This window comes from Eurytemora carolleeae, unplaced genomic scaffold (assembly GCF_000591075.1).
Source record: "Eurytemora carolleeae unplaced genomic scaffold, Eaff_2.0 scaffold567, whole genome shotgun sequence".
NCBI classification, from domain to species: Eukaryota; Metazoa; Arthropoda; class Copepoda; order Calanoida; family Temoridae; genus Eurytemora; species Eurytemora carolleeae.
The window spans coordinates 97,364-115,490 of record NW_019396458.1 but is presented as its reverse complement, the minus strand read 5'-3'; the positions used below and the strand labels follow the sequence as shown (position 1 = coordinate 115,490).

At 33.1% G+C, this 18,127-nt stretch overlaps 2 protein-coding genes across 2 annotated transcripts in view; both read right to left on the bottom strand.

Annotated features, from left to right (window-relative positions):
• Positions 1-2,042, bottom strand: part of LOC111703658 (serine/threonine-protein phosphatase 1 regulatory subunit 10) — a 9,076-nt gene extending 7,034 nt beyond the window's left edge. Inside the window, exons 1-4 of the mRNA XM_023475675.1 lie at positions 1,933-2,042; positions 1,496-1,572; positions 983-1,048; positions 34-148 (exon numbers count right to left, since the gene is read on the bottom strand). Coding sequence (XP_023331443.1) covers positions 34-148; positions 983-1,048; positions 1,496-1,572; positions 1,933-2,016 — 342 coding nt within the window. The 5' untranslated portion in view covers positions 2,017-2,042. The remainder of the gene's footprint in view (positions 1-33; positions 149-982; positions 1,049-1,495; positions 1,573-1,932) is intronic.
• A 5,805-nt stretch (positions 2,043-7,847) lies between these two features.
• On the bottom strand, positions 7,848-17,797 carry LOC111703657 (protein NipSnap). Its single transcript, XM_023475674.1, has 10 exons — positions 17,575-17,797; positions 15,791-15,854; positions 14,862-14,952; positions 13,715-13,793; positions 13,400-13,467; positions 12,279-12,324; positions 11,547-11,605; positions 10,803-10,883; positions 10,242-10,307; positions 7,848-8,549 (listed from the first exon to the last, which is right to left on the bottom strand). Exons 1-10 carry the CDS (start codon positions 17,749-17,751, stop codon positions 8,399-8,401), a joined length of 882 nt encoding a protein of 293 aa, XP_023331442.1. The 5' UTR covers positions 17,752-17,797; the 3' UTR covers positions 7,848-8,398.
• Between the last annotated feature and the right edge of the window lie 330 nt (positions 17,798-18,127).

Sequence of the window (18,127 nt, the reverse complement as noted above, 5' to 3'; positions counted from 1 at the left end):
TCTTGGGGAATCACTGGGGAGGGATTATTTCACCTGATTTTTATCTGAATTTTCTGACAACCGTTTAGCAGTCATTGGGCAGAGAGCGAAGAGTTTTACTAAATCCCCGCAAAGGTAATAGTTGGTATTCTTTAGAGCTTCACAAAACCTAAACAACAATATTATTTACTAAATCAGCGCAGAGGTAATAGTTGGTATTCTTTAGAGCTTCACAGAACCTACACAACAATAATTAATCTTATTTTTCATTTCCAAAAAAAACAGAAAATCGTCTAGAGATCGAATTTTAAGAATTTGAGCTGCGTCGCTAAACTACAAAACTGCCGGTTAAAAATTGAACCAACGATTCAAAAATGAAAGATTAAGGAAGGAATTGAATCGTGTTTAAAATTCATAATGACGGCAGGTAGTTTAGCCAGGTCTAGTCCTGGCCCTTAATTATTTAAATTCTCTGTACTTCTGAAATCTATACATTTGCGAAACTATGTCAAATAATGGATAATAATACAAAAAGACGTCACAATTCTCCTAAGCTGTCCCTAAATTCTCCTAAGCTGTCCCTAAATTCTCCTAAGCTGTCCCTAAATTGTTCGAATTTTTGCAAGACAAAAAATATTAAAAAAGTCTAAAAGCATCAGTAATGGCAAAACTATCTAAATAATTATTCACGTAAAATCATATTTTTATAAATATCATATCTATAATTGGTAAAAAAACAAACTATCTATAATTATCAGACTTTTTCACTCATATCTCATATTTTCAAACTTAATAAATACACATGATTATAATTATTTGAAATTAAAGAATTTTTTTTTGCAAAGAAGATCTATGAATGCATAAAACTTGATTTAGCATCAAGATTTAGTACCGTTCATTGTAACACGCAGACAAAACTTAAAAAAAATGTAATTCTAAATTACAACTGAATTGAAAAAACACGAAAGGGGGGGGTGTTATATTTTCGTTTAAAAATATTTACCATGAGTTAAGAAGATCCCACCCTTTCAGCGACAAAAACTGCTCCAGTAAATCAGGAGAACTAGATCTAAAAATATATATATTGATGTTTGTTATTATCTAAATATTGAAAATTTGATGAGCCTTGAACCTCGGAAACCCAGCTTTGCCTGGAAACAAAGTTATCTTTACTAGAGTCAACCTATTCAACTAAGAACTTTTAGACCCAGCTTAGAAGGATTATACAGCGTTCTTATGCCTGTATGATGACATACAAAAAGAGAGACAAACAGAGATTACTACTTTATAAGAATAGTCGTCGCCGTGCTGAGGATCGCGAATAAGGGCCCAAGGGGGTGGGGCCCGGCTAAAGGATTAATTTTCTAATATTCTCCAAAAACTTTAGTTTAAGGTTGTTCGAAGGAAAACTGCTGACTAAAAGAGAAACATTTTAAACTGAATTTGTTGCAAGAACCGCCCTGAAACCCTGGTATAACAGTTTTTAGGGGGTTAAAAATAATAAAATATATGTAACCTGAGTATATGAATATAAATGCATTTAGAAACCAATTTCTTGGAAAATTTCTGCATCAGCTGTACAATGCGAGGAACCTAAAGTAAAATTAATTCATTCTTTAATAGATTTCATTACAAAAATTATTATATTGATAACAATGAATGATGCTAGTTGACTCCTATAAAATTGTCAATTTCCCGAGATTTTAATATTCCAGGTTTGGTTCGGTCAGTTTAAAAAAAGATAAGTATATTTTTTCTTAGGAGTGGCACGAAGAGGGAGGAAGCACGGCAAAATTGATAAAAAAACAAAATGAAAATATGGGTTTAAATATGAAATATGGGTTTAAATGGAAAAATATTTAGAGTGAATAGTGAATAAGAAGGGTTTAATATTTAATGATGAAGCCGAAAGTATAATGCGTTTATATGACGCAGAAATGCGTAATTATTTACCTCTTCAACTGAGCGTATGCCTCCATCTGGTGCAAGTAGGACACTGAGCGTACTCAGTAACTGTTTTGGGTCGATTCTCGTCATTATTTCTGAAAATAGATAAATTTTAAAGATAATGTTTTCTTTACTTTTCTGTCTCGAGAGATATCGCAGCGTCTTCTTTGAGTTCAGATTCTCGAGTCCACCATCCGTTGAGCTTACTGTCATTCCTGGGCTAAATATTTCCCTAACAATAGATTTAAAAACATTTAAATTTTTTCTTTCGTAAAATGAGATTCAGATAAATAACTAAATATCTTGTATAATTCTAATATATGTATAATATAAAATAATTCTCTTTTCCAATGAATAAATAATTGAGACCTAAACTATCTTTTCAACGAGTCTCATGTCCGATTCACAACAGTATCCTCTAAAAATTGTTAAATATTTTGAATTTCTCTCTTAAAATTGACTTAATTTATTTGAGGTTTCCCTTTGAATGTGAGGAGTAAATTGTGGAAAAAGCTGCCAGATTTGAGCCAAAACTTTTATATCTATGATATCGTTGTGAACCGCACTTGTAACGTAACTCTTAAAAGGGAGAGACTGGCTAGGAAACATAATTGAACAGGAGTGCAGAATAAATTTTCGTTAATAAATTACTTGTAAAAAGACGTTTTTTTCAGCGGACCATCCCTTCTGGCGAAATTTACTCTCTTACTTAGAAATTATAAACAGTAAAATCTTCTCCTTGTTACCTAAACTTTTTCTCCATAATAATGCACTCTTGGTTCACAATTGTTACCTAGCTGGTTACTTCCTTTAAGTAAGGGAGCACAAATGAAATTTCGTAGACATCTCTTTAAGAATGAATGAATAAATAAGTTTTAAATAAGTTAAAAAGAATCATATAATTTTTAAGAATAGTTCATGCACACTACGTCAAAAAGTACTTTTGTATGAAAACAGTTAAAAACACGAATTTACTCAATAAGATCTGGATAATTTTCGTTAATTGAAATGCATTTTTCACGAAATTTTTTACACACGTAATTTTTTTTTTCAAACCTTTTCCTAGCCCTATACTTCAAGAATAAACCTAGAGCCTAGTGAGAAAAAAGATGAGGATTAATCCTTTTTGAAGCATCAACTGGCTACAATAAAGACTAAATTAAAACCAAAAAAATAATTATCAAGGTTTAAGACTGGTTAGACAAGAGGTGAATTTACAACAGGGCGGTTCAAAAACCTGAGACATATGCAGGGGTGCACATTTTCCTGAAAAATTATTCCCCCCTCTTTTAAAATAATATTCCCCCCCCCCCCCCAATAAGTTAGATGTGTTATTTTTAGAGATTTTAACGCTGAAATTGAAAAGAAAAAAAACTGATTTTTAAGGAAGGTTTGCTTAATTCAGGCTGGATATATTAATAAGGGGGTTAAAAATGTTTACAAAAATTATCAAATTCAATTTCTCATTACTTAAAATCTTTGGCAAAATAAAATTGCATTAATCTTTAATATGTATTTGGGGGCAAAGGTGATCCATGGAAAAGGTATATTACCAGCATATATAATATACAGGGTGTTCCATGACAATTGGTTTAAAGTTTAAAATGCCTTCTCTCATAATTTGATATGTTATTTTATATTTAAGGTAATGATAAAAATATCATATAAAATAATTTTATTAAAGTTAGTGATATATTTAATGATGATTCGATTTTTTTTTACGAAATAAACTTCAAAAAGTCTTAAATATCTACAATATGGTAAAGAAGATTCAAAACCATTTACTGTTATGTTTCGAGAGACACCCTGCAGAAACTATTGATAAAAAATTCCATCAACGTAGAGTCCCCTAAATACGCAAAGTATATCCGAGGACTACCGCGTAGATTAGCATTGAACACTTGCAGCGTAGAAACTATAAGAACATTCCGCCGCGTAGAGACTACAATAGAAAATGCATTTATAAGGCTTTCATTCTATTTGCTGGGATAAACGTTTACAGCTGTTAAGTAAACAAGTAGAAAATAAAAGTTTCCTTGTTAAGAATAAAAAAGGCAGTTATCCATTTCATAATTAAAGAGGCAGATTAATACATGTAACACAATTACACATTAAACCTTTTACAATTACATATATCAGAAAAAAGGATTTATACGTTGAATAACCAGGAGCGCATACAGGAATTATTTTAGGGGTGGAGGAACAGAAGCTCTCCTCGATATGGCCCCCCCCCCCACCCCCTGTAGATGCTTTTGAGAATAACACGGATAGGGACATTAACAGGAGTTGAGGGGCGGAGTAGTAGCCCTTCCTCTTACACCCCTGGAAGATATACACGGTGGCACGGACACATTGTGACATTAATACATTAACAGTGTAAGAAATTTCAGACACAACCAGTGGTAAATATACGGACACATTAACAGCGACTAGATTAACGACTGGAAAACGGCTCCGGAATTGAGAAAGGCGCCAGGCATGGAAATAATTACGGACACAAACTCGATTTTCATAATACCTATATTTTTGTAACTTGATGATATTTCAAACTATTTGATCTAACATAAATCTAAGTTTGAAATATCAAAGGTTCACGACATCGGGTAGCAAAGATATAGAGATTCGAAAATCGGAGTTTATGGCAAGAACTCAAATAGCCTGAACTAAAAAAACACACAGACACACAACAGACAAAATGATCGGACGAATAAGACACAATAATTTCTACTCCTACACGAGAGATGTACGTGCAGATCAATAAAATATAAAATATTTCTATTACGCTTCGAAAAACTTAAAACGCACAAACATGTCGAAAAAAATAGAACTAACAAAAGCATTGAGCAATTTTCCCCAAGGAGGTTCAAGAAGCACAAAAGACTTCAGCACAATTTTCAACAAATTTCACTTCTTAAAAAGCAACCCCTAATAAAGTTCTTAAACACCACAATTACCCTTTGACAACAGCTACATATTACGCCCCCTGTAGCACAGTACAGACACCGGAAAACGAATTAACAAGACAGGCATTGACAGACACATGACGCATATTTCATGAAAATGAACAAGGGTGCGTCTCCTTCATAACTGACTGGACCTCCTCCAAACATAATCTACATCGTTTAAGTTTTTACTAGGGACTGTAAGCAAAATATCTATAGACCCTTCATGCAAGTGTGGCAAAACCCAATCTACAACGGTAACCTTATTCTGCATGATCAATAATGTAAAAGAAAGTCATTCTACTAAATTAGAAGGGTTCACTTCTACCCGTATCTCCATTGACTCCAATCAAATAGATTGTTAAGTACAATAGATGGCAACGTAGTATTTGTACACTCTCAGTACAGCTGTATTCTTACATCACAAGTGTCACCTCAGTTTTGTGTCCGACAAAATTATTAATAATAGTGATAATTTTAGAATAAGGAGCTTATCTTTTAGTGAAAAAGGTCAATTTTTTTCTGTTTTTACACTTTTTTATTTAATCTTGAAAAACATGACAAATAATGTGATAAAATTTCGTTTTCCTTGTTAAATTTGACACTTGTGACGTCGTGTATCATTGGCCCATTTCTCTGTTGCCACCTATTGTACTTGATAATCTATTTGACTCCAATAAACCAGAAACTCGAAAGTAAATTTCGCAGAAAACCGAAAATAAAATAACAGTTCAAGAAACAAAAACATATCTAATCCATACATGACCAAACCAAAGTTTCTAGGGTACCGTTGCGAATCGGGTATTACCATCTTTTCGTGGAGGGTCAAACAAAATTATGTTTACAGTCCCTTTAAATGACATTTCGTGTAAGAACAGTTTTAATACTTCTCCGAAATATTTATAAATGATGCCAGTAGGCGTTCCTCAAATAAAGTTGATCAAATTTTCTATTTAACAAGAAACACTAATTTAAGAGACAGATAATAAATTGCAAAAATGTCAGAAAATAAAGATACAACTATATCCTTACCGTTCCTCAGTATCCATTTATATCTCCCTCAATCCAATACTAAGGAATTAAATACCTTCATATTTACTGTATTAACACAGATAAATAACATAGATTTTTATCGTAATATGCAGAGAAACATGTCACTGATTTCAGGTTTTCCCGTCTTTACAGTCACATCTTTTTTTCAGGTTGATGATTCAACTTTTCTCGATTCTGGACGAGAATCTTTGAAAATTCTACACAGATTATCACTTTATTGGAACAGTTTTTTATCAGCGTGACATCGGCTTCATTTGTTGGACTTTCAACCTTCATCTTGAGATCATCTCTTGGGGAATCACTGAAAGTAGAATTGAAAAAACATTCCTAACCCTTCAAGGATTACCACAAAAAAAAAACAAATAAAATTTTACTCAGAAAAAAATATTGAAAGATTAAAGTGAAGCGTTTAAAACCGACTTGAAACCATAACATGTATTAAAAGTAATTTAAAAGCTAAACATATTTTCGTCATTAACCCCTTTCAAACATCGTATATATTTAACAATATGGATCTACAGAGAGAACAAGAAAGAAAACCTAAAACTTTTAACGTGTAATTTCACAGAACCCTTCATTTTAAGATGTCAATGCCCTATTCCCAACGATACCCATAAAAGCATTGTCTGATCAAGGTTGAATAAGACGAATGTTTATTATTTTGAAACCTTGATATTTTCCATTGTGGTTTAACAACAAATGCCTTGAACATTATATTACAAGGAAGAATTATCAGAACACTTTCACACCTAGAAAAACGACAATATCTTCGAAATAATTGATTAAGTTGTCAAAACTCAATTATGAATCAGGCATTGCAATCTTTGCATGGAGGGTCACTTGAAAAAAATGCTTACAACCCCTTAAAGTTTTTCATTCTAATAAGGTTAAAACGTATAAAACAAGAATCATGCCTCTCTCTTTCATGAGAGACAGGATGAATGAGGATACAGACGGTTTGCTTAGCAAGGCCTATACAATTTTACTAGATAAGTTCTATTGTCGTAGTTCTGAAGATATTAAAAAATAAATGAGAAAATAACACGGCCATTTGAGTGAAATATTCAAATTAAAAATTAAGGATCTTTAGGTTATTAGACGACAATTTCTCACATATCAAAATAGTCATTACAATAGAAAAAGAGTGTACAAACCGAACTGAACCTATGTGATAACCAGTTCAACTTCTATTATCCGTTTCTGTTTTTAAAATTACAATATAGGCGTCTTTACAGAGCAAAAAGGATTACCCCAAGAAGACACATTTCTTCTTAGTATGATGCGTTCAGATAAAACTTTTTCTTGCCAACGAAATTATTTTCATAATATAATTAAATAAGCCTTATGTTCAACAAAATAAGAAAAAAAACAAGAGGAGTACCCATGACGGACGATATTCTAACCAAGACTAACTGATGATATTTCAACCAAGACTTAATTTTAAAGCTCTTGTATATATAAAATATAAATTTCAATTATAAATCTTCTTTTGTAGGGTTTGTAGGTAATTTCAAATCGGATATTTTTTCCATCTTAAAATTAATTGGGCTGATCTGTTTAAGGTTTCAAATAACCGGCAAACCAGTGGAACCGATCCGATTGTTTTTTTTGGCAACTCAAATAATTCTAGAAAAAAAAAATTTGCCCTGAAAAAAATAACATACGATTTAGATAATTCACAAATATCACAGAAAAAATCGGCGAAATTTTTGTTTCTTGGAGTACAATGAAGAATAGCTACTTGAAAATCATTTGAGATAAATTGTCAATACAAAAGAGCCCAAAAGAAGCCTAAGAACATTAATCCGAATTAATACAATTATTGGATAAAATTGCGCACCCAACTAGAACACGTAGCAAACTCTAAAATACATTTACTATGAAGATGATAACTTAATTAGTTTGAGATGTTTAATTAATGTCAAAAAATATTTCATGGTTTATTCTTTAGGATAAATATAACTCTAGTAGAAAACTATGGTTTAATTTGGTTAAATTGGTGAAAATTGAAGTACAAAATAAATGCACTAGTTTATAACAATAATGCAAATCTTCTGGTTTCTGGAGGTTTCTGTTACAATTACACTAGCCACCAAATGTGAACAATATTCAGTAGTTAGAAAGAAAGATGCATAAAAAGTATAAATATGCTTCCTTGCATTGAAGGAAATCATTGGCACCACGTGTAAATATGTTTACATAATTAATTCCGAACTATGGATTCAAGAACCAACATTGAACGGTATCGATATATGTAGAAAGGAAAGGTTTGATTTGACATAAACTTCAAATCGGACTTGAGAACTATTTAGGATACTCCAACTGATCTTTCATTATCAAGATTGACATGTCCAATTGCTAACAGTACCCTTAGAATTTTAAATATTTCATTCGCTACAGTAGCTGAAAAAATCGGACACGACACTTCACAAACAAAAGGTCATTTGATAAATCGAGCACAGTCCCTTTAAACGAATCTACTGGGTTGGACTGAAGGGGAGTGGTTCAACAATTTTAGTTTCCATTGTTTTCACAAGAGGAACTGTATTTGCAACAATATCGTTCCACTCTGGGTGAGCCCAGGTTCCTTCGCGACACTGCTTCCGGTCTGCCAAGCTCTTGTAACACCTGGGAATAAGGAATCAGTCTACTAACAATTAACATGAGAATCATTTTACTCTTAATTAAAATGGGAATCAGTCTATCAATTAACATGAGAAACATTTTACTTTTAATTATACTGCGAATCAGTCTATCAATTAACATGGGAATCAGTCAACCAACAATTACATGGTAATCAGCGTACTATCAGTTGAACTGGGTATCAGTAACATTTATCATAGGAATAAGTCTACTAACATAGTCACATGGGAATCAGTCTACTAAGTTCCAGTGCTTAGGATCCATTTAATTTTGATGCGGATCCGGATCCTGGATCCGCACTAGAAAAAATGGATCCGGATCCAGGTAATTTCTTAAAGATTAACTGAATTTTTAACAAAAAATAATTATCAATTTTTTTTTTTTTTTTTCAGAAACAAGGAAATTTTTATAATCTCCCTTTTTTCAAAAGTTCAGATTTGGGTTTTAGGAGTAAAATTTATTTTCGCATATTTTTGCGGATCCGGATCCAGGAAGCCGAAATCTTGGGGATCCAACGGATCCGGCTCCTAAGCACTGCTACTAACAATTAACATGTCTCAACAAATTTTGTAATTAAGTTTTACACATCAAAATTCGTATCTCGGAACAGCAATATTTTGACACCCTTGATCAGAATTTATATCTTAAAAAACAAAGTTTCCAAACCACTAGGACTTGTAGAAAAATATCCAGGGATCAAAACTTTAGGGTAGTAAATCCCAAGATCAAGACGTTACATTTGAATTAATTTTTTCCCTTTTGGATATCCCGAAGCCAAAATTTAAGAATTTGAACCGCGGTTCAAATATGGTTGGTTTCACTTAAAATTGTCTTCAATTCTTCAATATTTAAGCCGGCGCTCAATTGAAACCGGTTTTTGGCAGATTAGAGACGTGGCTTAAATTCAATAAATTCGGACTCTGATGTCTGAACATATGGACGATAAACTAAAATTAGGAGATCAAGCACATTATCCGTTGTAACAGTGAATATCTATATCAAGCGATGTAATAAGCGCAATTTAACCCGATAGTTTTGACCTCTAATCTTTAAATGGTTAATTACGTATAATAGATCAAAGATTAATTAATAAATAATAAGGATGTTACAATGTTATCAGTGCACAAGGATGTAATGCAAGGAAAGTTATTTCAGAAGTGTACACATCTTTCGTACTGCAGTGTACTTTCTCTGGGCGGTAATGTAAACACAAGACGGATGTCAGAGCCTGACATGGGATCCATCTTTCACATAAAAAAATCAATGAAATATTCTGGTCATGGGAAACTATTATGTGAATTATCAAAATTTAATGCTTTTAACCTCCTCGGATACTAAACTAAAAACTGATGCATCTATTCTTATTTACAAATTCCGCCCAAAGAGAACTGGTTTCAATATGTACGCAGAGTATACACGACCGCAATTAACTTTCTTTGCATTACACCCTGGTCAGTGCTTAGGATCCATTTCATTTTGATGCAGATTTAGACCTGCGCTGAAAAAATTGGATCCGGATACAGATCATCAACGTATGAAATTTTGAATAAAAGAAGAATTTTAAAATTATTGTTTTTTATTTCAGAACGGATCCAAATTTGTATCAAAATGAAATGGATTACAAAACATTAACATAATATGAAAAAAAGTTTCGTTTAATAACTATTTATAGCTCACCAGATATGGTAGATTGTATGAAGTTTACCAAGCTGGGTAAATAGTCCAGTATAGGGCACATCTTGCCTGTTTATAGAAGACAAACAGTAAAATCAAAAGAATCAATGAAGAGTAAAAATTGTAAAATGAAATGATAAAAAAATTTGAGGTGCAGACTTGTATCACTAAAAAAACTTTGATCAGAGGTCAAATTAAAATTTTATTATTATGAAGGAGTTCGTATAATTGGTAAGGTCCAGAGTGAAGTTGAACAAGCAGACCTAGTTCAACTTCTTCAGTAGATGCGACCTCTGAAAACAGATTTAATGAATAGCGATAAATAATTCCACAACATAGGCGCGGATCAACCCTTTCTTAAGTGCTTCGGTTTAAGTTACGAAGTGGTTCACCTACGCAGTTCAGCTAAGTCTTGATATTCATTAAATCTAGCTTCCAGATACACAAATTTCAGGGTTACATGGTAAATAATAAAAAAATTAACTAACTTTAACCTACAAAAGTGATTTGAAAAAATATACCCCAAATGAAATTTATCATGGNCTGGTTTTCAGGGTTGTTTACCTGACTGCGGATCTATGCTTAATACCACGGGCCCAGTAGTTACTCCAATCATACATAGAACCGGGTTTCAACTCATACGATCTTAAATGATGGGTTAGGGACTTATTTTAAACGCAAATAAAAATTAAATTCTTTATTTCGCTGAATCTGTGTAAATAAACGAGAAAAAAGATTTTCTTTGTGAAAGTATCAAAAATATGTCAAATTACTTTTCCCAAAGTTCATATAAAGCATTAACCCTCCCCTCACCACGCCTTAAATATACGTTTATCAACAAGGAAGAAAAGTACGGGGGATAAATAATAATAATAAAAAAATTCTCTCACATTCAGGGAGTAAGGAATAGAAGAGAGCTATAAATGACGCGGTTCACCTTACCATATGATTATACATGCTTTGCAGACGAGTACTCCATTTGAATAAGAAATATTTGTCTGATGTACATTTACTGCGTATACAATAACCTATTCTGAATATTTCTTATACAAATGGAGTACCCGTCTGCAAAGCATGTATAACCATATGGTAGGGCAAACCGCGTCAGTTATACCTCCCTTCTATTCCTTACTCCTAGCTCACATTCCACACTCCAGTATCGAAATGAAGTGAAAATCAAGGAAGACTTAAGACTAAGAATTTTAACTTCTAAGCTAAGAAGTGTGAATCTAAATCATATTTCATACGGACATCCACCATTGTGCCCGATTACTTAGACCCTACGGAGGAAAAAACTAATCTATTCACCTGATATCATAAACATTATTTCCTTCTCTCTTATCAGCAGAGGGCCAGAAGCTGAAAGCCTGAACATTTTATTTATATTTTTACGTAAAAATATTCAGAGCAGAGTAAACTTGATAAGAAACTGTCTGTGCATAAGTCAACATAATTATAAAAACATTTAAGAGACAATACAAAAATTTACTGAGTTGGAATAAGCACAGACAAGAAAATTAAAAGTTTAATTCAACATCACAAGAGTAATTTTTTATACATACTCCCAACCCTCCGTTGCACAAGTAAAAAATGTTCAAAGCTGAACAGGCAAAAACATCACATGTTTCAGCTAAAGTGGGGTGCGCCGAAAACTGTTTTTCAGTAAAAAAAATGCCAATTAACATACAAAACATATTCCAACGAAACCTATAAAAAATCTATGGGACATACTGTGCAGCGTGTCCCAAATCATATTATATCGTGCATAGATAGTTCTAAAGAATATCAAAATAAATATTATTAAATAAGTTTAATATAAAAATTGGCTGCAAAAAATACAGGATTATTCTGTGTGTATTTGAGCGTTAAAGCTTGGAGATAATTCAATATAATATGGGACGCTCTGTATCAAAACACTTATGCTTACTTCTCAAGCATTTCAACACAATAAAGTAATAAGGCCGGAGAAACTATCAATATGCCACCGTATTTGTGAAAAGTGGCGCCAACAGATAACTTAACTAAACATGATAAACCAACCTTAGTGAGCTCGGCATGCTTCTTATTAATTGTGTGAAGTCCAGATCTACATCAACAAATATTCCATCAGATACAAAATTAAAGACCTCAATTATAGTTTTAATCAGAGGGAAAAGTTTCCAAAAATCCTCATATCAAGCGATGTAATAAGCGNCCCCCCCCCCCCCCCCCATCATACTGTAATAATCAAACTTAAATTGGCATTGGTTTAGTTTTTTTTTAATGAAAAAGTGTTATATATAATTAGGTAAACAAGGGTTACTTTGTTTTTATTAACAAAACGCTTTTAATGCATTAAAATTATTTTCTTTTAGTATCAATAATAACCAGATTAAAGTTGATTTTGTTTTGACAAACATGAAATTTAAGGAAATTATTTAGGTAATCAATTAATATCTAGAAAAATCTGTAAGCGTAATTTTGTATAACCATCCATGCAAAGATGGCAATGTCCAATTTACAACGGAACCCTTGGAACCTTAATCTGATCCAAACTGTGGAAGATACTCGGAAAAAGTAAACTTATCCCGCGATTTAAAAAATTTGTGAAAATACGACTCGAGTCCAAGCTGTCGTTGGGCCTTATTTACGGCTTGAGCTTTCGGATTCAAGCTGCATCTAATTTTCCAGAGTTAAGTTATAAAAATTCTATATTCTAATATATTCTATTTGGCGGATTTTCATGGTAGGAATTGGCACATTCCGGGTTTTTATAAGAACAAGACGCAATATTGAGCCTTACTCTCGACTAAAACCAACCAAGGTCGGTTTTATTTTCATTTGGGCCTTACTCCTTAAGTCGAGCTGAAGATCTAGCAGCTGTCAATCACGTGACACAAGCTGTCGTCGAAGTTGGGCCTTAAAGCTGGGTTTTAGAAATTACGGCTCGAGCCGAAGTTTTTAAATCGCGGGCTCAGGTTAAAGAAACGAAAACATGGATATCTAATTCATAAATGATCATACAAAGCATTTATGAGTAACTTTGTACTTCTGACATTTTCATCTTTGTATGTAGGGACACTTAAAATAACGCGTACAGTCCCTTTAATATATAATTATCTTACAAAAAGTAATGTGATGTAAGGTTTAGAACAACTAATTGTATATCTCCGGATTATTGCCTGCAAACATCTTGATAATGTGTGTTTGTTTTTAACAAGGTTCGCGTGTGATCAAAATCCTCAAAGCCCTTAATATAAAAGTGTGTTAGATTAACGTCTATAACAACATCCAACCAGCAATCCTTAGATATTGGAAACAAGATTTTCTATGCTGCTCTTAAAACAAAAATATCAAAAAATTTTGCTCCCTTAACATAAAATTCAGTAAATTTTCCGCGATAGCTTTTTATTCTACCCCCCATNGGGGGGGGGGGGAGGGCCAAGGTTTTTTTGAGAAATAAATACCCCAGAATAAAAGAGTATTGATTAACCTACGTCATCATACTTGAAGAGATGAACTGCTTTGAATAATGTATCTCCGGTTACTACACTCCAGCTTGCTACATGATTGCACCTACCACATACACAGATTTAACACTAGCAAACAACCAATTAATAAGCTATAAATTCAAAGATTTTTTGACGTCTCTGTATTTTAAAGTTTTCATTTAATAGGTCGATTGAACAAGAAACATTGAGGTGGGGAGCGCCCCATATCATATTGGATTATCTTTTAAGATTTAACACTGAAATACTCGGTTTTCTGAATGCAAATTTTCATATCAGGCAAACACATTAAAAAAAAAAAAAAATGCTTCCGTCTTTGTGAATTTCTGTCAGTCCTGAAAATTAAAATTTAGAGTCATAAACGATACGAAATGATGATGGATTGGACACCCAGTATTAAAAAAGTTCTGCTTAGCTCTAACAGTTTTAAGTTAACTTTAAAGTTCATTCGATCATAACCAAAGATGCACAGGAACAACTAATCGAAAATTGCGTATTGGTCTGTTCAGTCTGGGAGGGTATATAAACAAACGCAGTGTCCCCAAAAACTGTTTCAGGGACAGAACCGTACAGTGTTATCCACAAAGGAAGAGACTTCAGAGAAAACTTTCTTTCTTACATTCAGGAATCCTTGAAGGCCAAAACTGGAAAATTTTTGTGCTTATCACACTAAATTCAAGGTGGATACCAAAAATTAAGCTTTAAATTTTCATATTTCACGAGTGTTGGGTCGTCGTTACAGTCTCAATCTGTTTGAGTAACCATGTATAATCAAATAAAGTTAAAGTAAAATAACCATGTATCATCGAATAAATTACGGGTAAGGGTAAAGTTAAGATATCATTTTAAGCGTTAAAAAACTTAAAACAATTCAAATTTGTAAGCTAGATATAACATAACTATATAACAGAATAAAACAAAGACGACTTTCAAATAATTTAATGTATACACAAAAAAAATCAAGAGTTAAGAATGAAACCTCAGCGAATATAAAGATCTGAATTGCAATTTGGGGTTTTCTACCTTTTTTTCAAATAAGGAATTTATTAAGAAACTCTTGGGCTGCGCCTTCGGGTTTACCATTGAATCCCTCGGGGGTTTAACGTATATACCTCAAGAAAATCTTGAACCCTACCTCACATCCTGGACCGCGAGCAAGGATTGAATATTTAACTCTTTGTGTTTAACATAAGCATCCCACTGGTTGGGAACAACTGTCTCAGTTACTGAAGGAGAAACAATGTAATTTGAGATCTCATGATCATTACAGAAAAACTTAGAACAGAAAATAATTCAGCAAAAAAACAGTATCCATGATCAAAAAGACATTTCTAAAGGTTAACACTCAATTCATTTATTACAAATACGAAAAAGTCGGATATTATTAAAAAGAAAATTAAATTATTGATTTTCTATGGAATTAACAGGTAGTGATGTATTATGTATATTAAAGGGAGTGTTTGCGAAAAATAAAGCTTACGTTGAAAAATTATCGATGGTGATCTTTCTTCTATCAGTTGTGTCTGTAAGGAGAAAATTGTTAAAAACGACTCATACCGTAGAAAGTAACGGCAATTCGTAAATAATTCTATTTAATTCCAAACAAATCATTCAGATATTACAACCTATAATCATCGATAATTTTTTCCATGCATTTGTATATAGTTGATATTTCGTTTTTAACAATTTTAGCAACAGCTAGAAGTAAGATTATTAGCAATCATCATCGATAATTTTTCGACGTTAGCCTATAACCCTTTCATTTCTCGTTCTTAACATTTGCTTTTGATACATTGAGCCAAATTTTTACCTTGAAAGTAAAAATAACGAAACTGAAAAGATAAAAAAAACCGAACACGTTATAACGACCGATTTTGGATCTTTTTTTTACTAATATTTTTTTTTTTTTAAGATAAAAAATGCAACATTTATTAAAAGAAAACAGAAAACAATTTTTAAATCTTTCTTAAAAACGAAAGACACGGCTAACATTAAACAGATGTTTTTTTATAGATTTACAAGAAAATTATTTTTTTTAAGCTAGATAATTACATTATTTGATTCCTAGCTCATAAACAGATTTATCCTTGGAGATTAATGAGGAATGTCCGGCAGTCTTTTCCTTATCCTACAATTACAGAAACGTAAAAAAACATTAAAATATTTTAAACATTTATCCTAAAAGCAATGATATTTAAGTAAGAAAAATAATTGTCAGGTCTCTAGACTAACTTAATTCCCTAACTTAATTTAATTCCCAAAATCACTTAATTTCAAGTGTCCAGGGGAAAGGTTGATTTTCGCAGAGCGTCTTAGTTTGCATAGCATTGCGTTAAATTTGTTAATGGTTTTAAACAAGAGTTAATAACCCTTTTACAGGGACTGTTCACTTATTTGGGTGTTTTGAGGGTATATTAAAAATCCTCTTAGCAATTCAATGGTATTGGCATTACTTTGACACCTGTGCCCTGAGAAAAGCCAATTTAACATTCAGAATTCCAGCGCAGAGGTTTGATACCTTTGCATTTATACTATTTGATGCTTTTCTCAAATAATAAACTAAATTGTAGAATCTTAGAGTTAATCGAAGATATTTTTTTTCGAAATTATTTTCAAATTGTCTATTTTCAAAATATAACTTATTTTAAACATTTAACGGTTTGATAAGTTTTCTCTACTCCCCCAGGGGGTCTGTCCTAGTATACGATTTTTGGACCCCCCCCCCCCTCCTATCAATTTTGTACATGACCATTTATTTTTCAGCAAATTTATTATTTATTTTTTTTTGTTATTTAGGGTTAGGTTAGGTTAAGATACTTTCTGGGCCGAGCGCTGCGGCTAGGAAGGGCTAGGGGGCCGAGCGCTGCGGCCACGGGTTAGGTTAGTTAAGACACTTTCTGGGCCGAGCGCTGCGGCTAGGATGGGTTAGGGGGCCGAGCGCTGCGGCCACGGGTTAAGTTAAGCTAAGAAACTTCCTGTCACACCCATGTACAAAATTGATAGGATGGGGGAGGGTCCAAAAATCGTGTACTAGGAAATTACCCCCCCCCCCAGGAATCCCCGTGATTTATGTTAGTATTGGAATCTAGTAACCGGTTTGCCTGAGAGAGAAAGTTGTCTTTGTAAACGTATCAATTTGTCAATTCATGTTTGTACACGAAAACGTTAATTTCTTACTAATTCTAAAATCACAAGTTTTTATATTTAATTATGCAATGGCTGACACATGGCGTCATTGTAATATGATATTTTAGCTTTTATTGGGCTGTTGTTACTGAGAAAAGGATTAAATAGTGTCTATGTCCATTGGAATTCTAAACGATTAAGCGACTTTTTTACCATGGATTTCTCCAATGACGGACTGATTAATGATCAAATAATTGATTAGGACAAGGATAAGGAATAAGAAGAATCTTGTTGAACTCGTTCTACGCAGACTCATCAAAACTGAGCTGTCTAGCCTGGTTTTCATATAGCTTATCAGATGCCTGCATACTGGAGAGGAGTTGAAACCAAGAATCGATGAATAGCTAAAAGGCTAATTTATTCACCATGAAATTACCCAAATAAGTGAACGGTCCCTTTAAATAATGAGTAATTAACGATTTATAATCGACTGAACCTTTTCTAAGGAGCAAACTTAAGTTACCAAAATATCTGTTTCTTTTTATCGTCTACGTTGTGCTATTATACCAAACAGTGCTTCGGATACCAAAACACGGGGGCGATGTTAACTTTTCTATTAAAGGATTAAATTTAAGCGAAAAAAAATGCTTGCTTTATCATAAATGTATTTATCAATAATCCATATAAATTAAGGCGGACAAACGTCAATAAAATCAACTTACTTTTGAGAAAAACCACGATGACTGTGTACTTGATGTATTTAACGACCTCCGACATACTGAGAGACAGTTTGCAGATCGGAGGGGAACCGTGGCTAACATCTGAAACAAATATTGCTGAACAACCATAGTTTCAACTATAAAACACACGACTAAGTGAATTTTAGAGATGTGGTGCATGAAACGCAAGATATACACACAAGGGGTCCGTCCTTGAGAACGATTTTTGGACCCCATCCCCCCTCCTATCAATGTTGTACATGACCACTTTTTCAACAATTTTCAATTGAATTATTCTTAATTAGGTTAGGTTAAGACACTTTCTAGACCGAGCGCCGCGGCCACATGTCTTACTTTTGAGATCCATGTACAAAATTGGGGTCTGTCCTAGTGAACGGTTTTTGGTCCCCCCAGCCCCCCATCAATTTTGTACAAGACCAAATTAGTATTTATTTAGCATTATTTAGGGTTAGGTTAGGTTAAGACACTTTCTGGGCCGAGCGCTGCGGCTAGGATGGGCTAGGGGGTCGAGCGCTGCGGCCACGGGTTAGGTTAA